Here is a 10,775-nt window from a genome sequence, read left to right as displayed (position 1 = left end):
TCAAAATATCTGAAAATATTTCACATGAGTAGAGAATACCTGAAAGGTGAGAAATAAATGAAAATGTTCTTCAAATATCTGTATCACTTTCCTTTACATGGAGGACTAAGTTGACATTGAGTAAGACTAGGGAGTGAAATTTGAAAGTGAATAGAAGCTTCAGAAGAACACATTGCTTCATATAAGAAAGAACATTATAAAACCAATACTTCCCACAAATAGAATAGGATGCCCTGGGAGATTCATATATTTACCATCATGCAAAGTGTTCAAACATATGCTATAATCTGTAGAGAGGATTCAAGAATGGCATGTACTGCTGTCCCAGGTGATTTTGAGCTCCCAAGTAGCCCTGAGATTAAGACCTGGAATGACTGCTTGGGTGACATTTTGAGAAGCATTTTGTAATGGCCTACTCCTAGCAGTGTTGTCGTGGGTATGAAATGGTAGATATGATATAAACCTCTGGTCTAGCATAGCCAAGCTGCATTTTCTAGCCATCTCTGTGAAGATCATCTAAAAGCACTGCCATACCAGATATAGTGAGTTCTTGTCAAATGCACCACTTGTCTTCTAAACTGCAGCTGTTTTATCTTCCTCGGTGATCCACACAGTGCCTTTTGCGTAGCAGGCATTTAATAATGCTCGGGGCATTGAATCTTCAGTGCCTTTATTTGTTCCCCATGGTTTATGGCAGTAGCTTTCATTCATCAATATTTGCATCTCTCTGTCAGTTTTTAGAATATCCAATGAGCTGTGATAGGAAATATATTCATTAACAGATAATGGAGATTCGTCATTTTTTTGCAATTCAGCATTCATTTCTGCTTTCTCTTGATAAACGAACTCTAAATTTCATTCAAATATTCACCCCTCATCTACACAGACCTGTACCATTGGGAAAGTACACCCAACTTACAAGTCCAGGAAAAGGTCTGGTTGACTTAAACTAGTCAACACATCTCAAATTCCTGGTCACAGTGGTTCACTCAAGGATGGACACATGACCCAAACTGGGCCAGTGAGATTTGAGGAGATGCCTTCTAGGGGATTATAAAAGAGAACAGATGATATAAATACGTGGTGTCCACAACTTGTAAAAAAATTCCTGATGCCAAGAGGGAAGCTATTATACATGAAGGTGGGCAGAGCTGAGAGAGCTACACACAAATTAAGCTTCGATGGGGCTGAAGGGAACCTCTAGATGGATGTGCCAGTTTGGCTCGGGGATGGTTATGAGCAACCAGAAGCATCCTAACAGGTACAGAGCTTCTAACAAACCCAAAGAGTGCAATGACAAAACTTTGAATAACTTTTTAATTTTATTAATGTGAACTCAGTTTTTTCCCCCAACTTCCTCCTCTGAACATTCTTTCCTTGTTTCATTCACAAGTATTTCCTAAGTCAGTCATGTTTTTCATATCTTCCCAACTTTTATTCTAACGATTTCCTCTACTTGAGGGGTTTCTTATCATCTCTCTTTTATTATTCAGTAAATATCTAGTCTCTTTCCCATCCCTGTCATCCCTCTAGGCTTCATTGTTGCATCATCACTTGTATATAAAATCTTAGTAACATACTGATTGTAACACACACTTTCGAGTACTGCATTATCTTTTTTACAGGTCTGACTTTCTTGGATTTTTTGAGACTATAATTTAGTTTATGGTCCCTAAACTCAACCAAGTCTCTAGTTAGTAAATTATGAATGAATGAATAAATGAATGTGCTCTAGGACTTAATCCTCAAAAAGCAAAATGTTAGGTTTGCCACAAGTAGCTTCATATTTAGGAAGTAATTTTTACTTTTGACTACACTGTTCAATAAAAATTTTGACTTCTTCCCCATCCATAAATCTATTTTCAATCTTTTTTATAAGACATAGCACTTTTTCAGTGACACATTATAGGATAAACACATTTTAAAAAAGGAGAGAGACTTCCCAAAGAAGTTAGACGTTAAAAAGAAAAAAGTGCAAGTGTTTAGTCTACATGCATGAGCATCTCAAGATTTTAATTGCTTTTTACTTCAGGAAGGTCGTGATGTATAAACACTTTACAAATCTGATCTCAAAAAACAATGATTTGAATAATCTGTGCTTTAATGTAAAAAGAAAACATTAATTTGTTCAGTTTCTCATACAACATGATTATTAAACATTTCGGTGTCAATAATTTCTTAAGTTGTAACATTTAGCCTTGTAATGGAGCTAATACCAATTTTATTAATGGGAGTATATTTTGGACTTTTGAACAACTTTAAGTAAAATGAATGCCTTTAAGCTGTGCTGAGAGCAAAAACAAAGAAACATCAACACATTCTTTCCAACTAATAAAACATCTAATGATGCAATTTTTATCATATTATTCTAATGCTATTAGAATATTAAATATATGTTTGCTTCTGTTACTGAAGCTCAGTCTGCCATCTCTGAACGTTAGCAATTTTGAATTCATTTAGATTTTAAATATTAAATTTTTAACTTGGGCTTCAGGAAAAATTCTGAAAAATAAAGATCTGAATTTGGCATCTTTTTCCTGTCCTTGACCATAAATTTTCAATCTGATATGACTTATCGTGGAAGCTGTATCAGGAAGTATAGCTTTTTAAGATAACTTTTTAGGAATAAAAAATAGTTAGTTCTGCATCAAAGAGGGGATTCAAAATCACCGAAGTTCTGAAGGAGCTTGTGGTTTGATTGTTGCTCCCACCTGTTTCTTTTTTTATTAGAAAGTGGCAATTTATACTATCATTAGAAATATACATTTATATATAAAGTTTTGCATTCAAATATCTTTATTTTCTGATTACCTATGACTAAAGACCACAAATCAAATAAAAATTCTGTATAATATATCCTTATTTCAGAAGCATATGTATATATACACATATATATTTGTAGAACAATCCACTGTTTTAAATGTGATTCTGATTTTTAAAAATGCTATTTACAATTTTATGACAGAGAAATAATCTCAGCCTTTTATGATATTAAAACGAGCAGGGAAATTTTCTGTTCGAATGCGTCTCACCTTGTGCAGATGACATTAAGCAACATCATGGAAAAACCTCAGAGCAAGGCCTTGTAGACTAAACAGTGAAAGTGGAAGAGTAGGTTTGCTATTTCTGGGTCTGTGTTTAAAAAAATTACTGTTGATGTACTCATGCATCTTCACCAAGAAACCAGTGGCCCTAATTAGGACCTTCCAACTTTTCAATACACAATAAGCAATTCTGCATCCTTTACTATTGTCTAAATACCCTCGTGTCCTGCTAGTGGCATCACAGGACCACCAAGCTATATATAATATCTACCCAACAACATTGTCACTTTCTTAAATGGAAGAATTCTCCTAAAAAGCTATCTGGATTAGACCGAGGCCCATAAAGCATCACAATGTGCATTAAATTGACGTCTCTTTATTGTGCCAATCCATTGTGGCTAAAAATGTGCTATGAAATTCACATGAAAAATTCAAAACTCAGACTATTACTGTGATCAAGAATAGGCGGGCTTGCTGTCCTCCAGTTTCCTGAAGCACAAACTTCTCTGAATTAGCAAATGGAACTTCAGCACCATTTTGTTTCTATACCTCGAACTTCTAGCTTAAAAATCAAGTAGGGTATATTGACCGGGACACTATTTTACCAGATTCTCAAAACTTGTTTTCATTCAATACGTGACTATAAGGACTCCAGAATAAACATTTCTTAACTTACATGTACATAGTCAATTACAAAGCTTTACTAAATGTCATATTTTTCCTGAGACTATTCCAATGCATTTCAAAAAAAAAAAGCTTATTTCACTTGTAGGAAAATAAGTGATGGATGAATTGAGACCCAGGAATTGGAATGATGAAAAAGTAAAGAATTCTTTTACTTGGAATAATCTGAAAAACAAACAATTTAAACTTGCTCATATCTTTGGGAGGGAATAGGATAATCATGTGTTTTTATTTGATAGTTTTTTTAAAACCTAGGCAATGAATACTGACTTTTCCTATTAAAGGTTTCATGTATGTAAAAAGTAAACAGCAGTTAAGCAAACGTTCACCCCATGCTCTAAACCACAGTTTTTGTCAGGTTAACGTGTAAAAGAAATATGAGGTTTCCAATTTATTCTCTGAAATTAATTGTAAATAAGACAAAGCTAATTTCCAAAACATTTTACCAGAGTGAACATTTGCTTAAATGATATGGAGAAAAACAATGTACAACTTGGGTAGTTAGAACCTCACTTCTTGATTGCTATCAGGAAGAAGACAAATGTGAGTTTAGATGATAAATGATGGACAGTCATTGAAAGTAGGGGGAAGAGTTTTGTTGGAGTCTCACAACTCTATCATATTTTTCATAATATTTAACTGGACTAAATATATTCTATAATGAAATCATCAGTGTAATTGATAACACTTTGTGAAACTATCAGTTGTGTTACTGATGAGTTTGTGGGGTGTGTGTATATGTGTGTGTGTGTGTGTGTGTGTATCACCACAAAAGCTCAAGTCATTTCGTGCTAAATGAGCCGGTGACCCATTTTGTAGAAGGCTCTTTTTATTTTTTCAAAGAAAATAAGGCTTTGTGCTTGGGATTTATTTGGTCCTGGGAGTGACAGGTGCATTTATAATCAAGTTGAATCAAGAGTGACAAGGAGAAATACAACCAGATTTGTATTTTTTTTACAAGGGTATTCTTTTCCTAGAAGAGTCACATTCCTTTTTTAAAAATTTAAAGGTCTTTATTTGTTACTCTCCAAATATTTTGGTTGAACAAATATCTCTTGCAAATGTGTGTTCAAAATCCTTGCTTAGATGTGTAACTTTTATTCTTTGCAAGTGTTTAGGCAAATGCCTCCATTTCATTTTCTCTAACTTCCTGATAATACAGATAGAATACTTAGTGAAGGACACGAACCACTATTGAAGAATAATGATTGTGTAGATTGAGGGAAACTACATTGACTTTGAAAGAATACAGCAACCAATGGCAAGGTTATTGAAGTGAGGGCCTAGAGTGTCCGCAGGGTATATATTTTAGGAAGTCGTATTTGGAACAATACATGCTGGACAGTAGCGCTATAGGAGAAGTAACATGCTAAGTCTTCTCATTGATAATATCCATAAATCTGCATACATTTTTTAACATTCTCTTTTGCTTTGTTTCAATTTGGGTGTCTCTACACCATTCTTGATTTGTAGGACTAAGTAGATGTATTTTTTTCCAAGGCAATTTTATAACGTTCCTTTCTTCCCTAACATTTTTCTCATACTTTAGTATTCCTAACTATGCATTTGCCTAGTCTTACACAGAGGTGTTTTGGTTTTTTTGACTACTTTAAGCCACTCACACAACCCTGTCTGTTGGAACTATAGCTGTTAACTCCGTAATGTTTCTCTATGCCCCTTGAAAGTTCAATGTATCACAAGGTCCCTTCTGCGTTCTAGGAGACAGACTTGTTGTCAACTAGACTCAAAAATGAGGATATATAGCAACAAACAACCCACTGGCTTCACAAGACAGTAAGTTAGGAATTTTACAGCCGTGCCTCCCAATTTCTTGGCAAACTTTGGAAAATGCTACATACATAAAACTCTGGTAAGGTACAAAGGCAAATACAATTTACTTTGAGCAATTTCCTAGGACTTATTTCCTTATGTAAAACCCCTCTTCTTTCTTTCCTGCTGCAAGAGATGGAATGATACTCTGTAAGACAGCCAGACATACACCTCTACTCTCAAAGGTGTCCACGCAGTAAAAAACCAGACCGAATGGTATGAGCATGTAACTTATTCATCACTTCCCAGGCATGGCAATGACAAATAATTCCCAAAAGTTACCTCAGACTTAGATCAAGGATTTTTATTTTCTAAATGACTAGAAAAATGAGATCCTAGATTAATACCTTTGATAAAAATATGATATTCTCTTAAGAGAATCTGAAACTCTTTTTATGAAGTAATGAAATCAGCTAATACCATTAGCTTCAAAAGAAGACTATCCTTTGCATAAAATAATCTTGAATGACAACTTCGAGAATAAAATTTTAAAGTTTTCTTAATGTTAAATGATTCCTGGCTCTACACCTTATAGGCATTAGATGAACCTACAATTCATACATGTTCAATGTCATGGTAAAAAAAAAAATTCTAGAAACAGGATGTAATTATGTGTCAGTTCCAAATGCCCAAAGAAAACACAGATTCAAAGCAAAGCACACATCACAGCAACATCCAGAGTTTAAGCTATGGAGGGTTTTACATCGATTTGTAAGTTCAATTCTCCAAAACCCTTTTCTTCAAGGTAGTAACTTTATTTCATCTTTATTGTAGTCATATCTTCATTACAATTAGCCCTCTATTAATAACAACACAGTTATTTTAATGTTTGTGGAGTCTTGATTTATTTTTTCCCTTGCTTTTATGTGTGCTAATCTTGGTGCATGTGCATTTTCTACCACATTGTAACAGGCAAGCTTTGGGTCAATTTTCTTGTCCTACACAAAGGAAGATTTTGAGTGCAGAATCTTAGCCACTAGGTCCTGGGTTGCCATTTTATTTTCCTCTCCTTGGGTAGATTTATTGGAAGGAAATGGGTAAAGGGGAGGGGGAGAAAGGGAAGGGATGAGAGGGACGAAGGGAAGAGTTCTCAGCTATGTTGAATCTTGATTCACGACTTTGCCTCCGTTCATGGTGGGTGTTCCAGAACTTTTCCTCGAACGTCCTTGTTTCTCTCCAATTTCATGTAGTGATGGCTCTCTGTACATACACACTGGAAAGCAAAATCACAACAATTACTTATTATAATAGTGGACATAAATTTGGGCTCAATAAATATGTCAAATTTGATTTTACAATATTCTTCACTCTCATCACCAGCTCTTCCCCCACTGTAAAAACGAGTTTTAACTTGACAATATATTTAGTGGATACATATGGCTGTCTTCCAGTTCTATCAGTCACAACGTTTTAAGTCTTCTTGAACTGCAGACATATGAGTGGTTTCTGCTCTCTTACAGATAAGGCTTGAGTCTTTACTGGCTACTAACGTATATAACAGGATTTCCATGTAGAGTTAGAGGAGACACTGAGCATATAATATTTAAAGGATAGAAATAGATATTTTGTTTTTCAGTTCTTGGTCTGCAATCTAGTTTGGGTAGGAAAAAAAATCCTTATTTACATGTTCCTAACCTTTATCTTACTATAGAAGATATGATATTGTCGCATGAAAGTGAAATATTTATTGCCAATTTTCAAGGTATCCTACATAAGAAGTGATAATGGGAGAGAGAGCATGGAAGAGAAAAAAAAAAAGAAAGAAATGATACAAATTTCCCAATTGCCCCAGATTTCCTTCACAGTAATGAACACAGTCCACGGCTTTTTAGTTATTCCTCAATAGGAAATGTGATTACGCAACCGTGAGATTTCAGTTCACATCTATATAAACAGTTCTTTTCTCCTCTATTGTTTTGTCTGGCTCTAAACCTCAGTCATCTGTGAATTATCATGGCTGTTGCTAGATTATTGCATAGAAAGAACAATGTTTTTCAATTCATAGTTATTCTTGTAAGATAGAATCTATTAGCATATTGAGTACATTAAACAGATTCATTATATTGTTGTAAGATGGACAAATGTGACGGTATATGAGCATGTGAAATATTCACATAAATATCAGGAATTATTTTCATCCTTGACATCCTTAGGAGCAAATAGTTAAGTACCTCCATCTATTGACCCATCACTACAATGCCTTGGTAATCTGAAAGTTAGTGCCAATCAAATAGCTTTCTCCCTTGGGCTTTGCCCTGGTACTGGAGACCTGAGCATCGCTATGACTGAATAGACGTCATGGTCATGTAGTGGTTAAGAGCATCATTTTGGGAGCCACACCCCCTGGATCCACATCCTCACTCAGTGACTTTCTAGCTCTTTCAATTTGGACACCTTTTCCTAACTGAAAAATCACAGTTTTATGAGTTTAAATGTCTGGCACATAGTAAGCACCCAAAGACATTTAAGAAAACGAAGGAGGTGATCTCTTAGTAAGAATTCTGAATAACAGATTTCAGGGAACATGGTGATAAGTTGTTTAGGCTGAAGGTGTTGTAAATCCAAAACTAGATTAAGTGAGTTAAGCTACAAGTAAGATTCTCCTCAGACTAGTTCAGTGATGAGGAGAGAGGTGTCTTCCAACATCTCAGTAGCAGAGCTTCTTAATGTGCATTTGAATCACCTAGGGATGCTGTTAAAATGCAGATTCGGATCAGAAGGTCTACAGTGGGATTGAGATTTTGCATTTTTAATATGCTCCCGGGTGATGCTGATGCTGGCGAAACCCAACCTCACGTTGGGTAACACAAAATACGTATACAAATTATGTTTGTTAAGTATATTGTGCAAAATTATTACACACAATTATTGTTTAAATGAGATTTCAAAATATTTCAATTATTGCACTAAATTCTCCTCCAGTATCCCCCAAAGGACTAACTGCCTTTGGCCTAAGTAGCAAAGTGTGGAGGAAACCAGCTCAGAAAGAATTGATCCTGTAATTTTCAGATGGCGCTAGTAGGCAATTCAAGTTTCTGCGTTTCTTTTACCAAAGACAGAAGTTCCTTATGGAAGATCCTGTTGAAATCTTGACGTTCCTCAAGTCTATCTAATGTCTCTTAGCTATATTTCTGTTAGGAGCAAAGCATCAAAATCTCCAAAATTAAAGCATACATTTATATGTGCAAAACATAGCCATTTATTTACAACTGTTTAGTATGCAGGGGAACTCCGAAGAAGCAATGAAGTGGTTCAGTTGGAAAACTATTCTCGTGAGGCCATAAAGCAGTTTTCCCTACTCTGTCACCTAACCGCCCATGAAAACCCACACAGCCCCAAACTGCAGATTGCTAAGTCAGAGTTGCAAAGACTGGAAAAATAGTATTTAAAAAAAACACAATAGATTTGACACACATATTTCTTAAGCTTCCACTTAGAGATACTTGAAGAATGTTACTTTCTAATTTCCAGTAAAGAATACAGTTTTATAACTTTTGTAGCTGCATTTTTTAGTGTTGCAATTTCTTTTTTAGTTTCCTTATGTTGTAGAGTCTACCCAAGATGTTCGTTTTGAACGTTTTTTTCTTTGCTATTTCTCACGTACACATAGAATATTTCAGTTTTGACAATATGAAATGTTATTATTATAAGTACCTCTGTGCATAACTTTTCTGATAACCTAACCCTGCTGGCCATCCTGGTATCAAGTCCCCAGAGAGTTTACCCTGAGTGTAAGCCATAAACAAAAAAGTGACTATTAAAGTCAGAGATGTCCTCTTTGTATGGGACGAGCCAACAATCCCCTAATAGTCAAAAACATTAGTCTTAGCCCTGTCCTAAGAAAGAGAGGACTGAGATATAATTGAGGGGGTATAGGGTTAGTAAAAGGATAGGAGAATCTGATAAGAACATCCTAGGACTGTGCTGCCTAATATAGCATCCATTTTGCCATATGTGGTCATTAAGCACTTAAAATGTGGCTAGTCTTGGGGTTGACCCAGTGGTGTACTGGTTAAGTCCATGAGCTCTGCTTCGGCTGTTCTGGGTTCACTGGTTCGGATTCCAGGCATGGACCTACAGACTGCTTATCAAGCCATATAAAGTGGAAGAAGGTGGGCACAGATGTTAGCTCAGGGCCAATCTTCCTCAGCAAAAAGAGGAGGATTGGTGGCAGACATTAGCTCAAGGCTAATCTGCCCATCCCCGAAAAATGCTAATCCTAATTCAGATATGCTATCAGTATAAAATAAACATTGAATTTTAAAGACCACACAAAAAGAATAAAATATCTCAGTAATAATGCCTTATATTGATTACATATTGAAATAATAATATTTTGGATATATTGAGTTGAATGTTATTGAAACTTATTTCACACATTTCATTTTTAAAATGTGATTACTAGAAAATTTTAAATTACATACATAGCTCATATTATATTTCTATAGACAGTGCTGCCTTAGAAGGGTTTCCTGTTCTCTGGAAGAGAAGTGTCTTGATTAGACCTAAAGCTAAAAGTCACTGTGTGATGGAGAGGACAGCTGAGAAAACTCCCTGACCTGATTGGACCTGACCTCCACATGGAGACGTGGGAGAGGCGGAGTATCTTGAATTCCTTTGATAGGATGAACCGGTTCACAAAACATTTATTGATCCTTTTAATTCAGCTTAACTGATACTGTATCACTTTAATTCTATTATTGACTTTTCATTTTCCTTTCTCTTCTCAAATGTCCATTACTCTTTTGCAAACTAACACCAAAGATGAATTCGTTCAGGTATTAATTTGTTCATTATTCTACAATCAGATATATATCTACTTTGTGCCAGGCACTCTGCTAGATTCTGTGGCAACTGCAAGAAATGACCTTGTGATTCCTGCCTTCAAGGAGCTCCAGGCTAAGACAGCATAGGTATGCACACAAATTGCAGGGTAGAAAGGAGAGAGTCGAATGGAAATGAGTGCATGAAAATAGTGATTTGATGTTGAGTTAGCCTTGAAGGAGCTAGCAGATTTAGAGAGATGGATGTGCTAATAAATAAGGGTGAAGAGATGAACCTCAGGTTATATAAGAAAAACAGTGACTGGTTGAAGAATGGGCTAAAATAGGGAGGTCATGGTGAGAGATAAGCCTGATAGGACTGACTTGTTGTCAGGCCTCCTGAATTCCAGGTCAGGAGACTGAAATCACAGTCATGAAATATATCAGCCTCATC

General features: G+C 35.6%; 1 protein-coding gene across 5 annotated transcripts in view; it reads right to left on the bottom strand.

Moving 5' to 3' along the window:
- Nucleotides 1-6,292: 6,292 nt before the first annotated feature.
- Nucleotides 6,293-10,775, bottom strand: part of FGF12 (fibroblast growth factor 12) — a 502,076-nt gene continuing 497,593 nt past the window's right edge. For all 5 annotated transcript variants that reach the window (XM_014843391.3, XM_044771304.2, XM_014843390.3 and 2 more), the window contains one exon: nucleotides 6,293-6,771. In XM_014843391.3, coding sequence (XP_014698877.1) covers nucleotides 6,653-6,771 — 119 coding nt within the window. In that variant the 3' untranslated portion in view covers nucleotides 6,293-6,652. The remainder of the gene's footprint in view (nucleotides 6,772-10,775) is intronic.

The sequence above is a fragment of the Equus asinus genome, chromosome 5 (assembly GCF_041296235.1).
Source record: "Equus asinus isolate D_3611 breed Donkey chromosome 5, EquAss-T2T_v2, whole genome shotgun sequence".
Classification (NCBI taxonomy): domain Eukaryota; kingdom Metazoa; phylum Chordata; class Mammalia; order Perissodactyla; family Equidae; genus Equus; species Equus asinus.
This window is presented reverse-complemented; position numbering and strand designations above follow the sequence as displayed.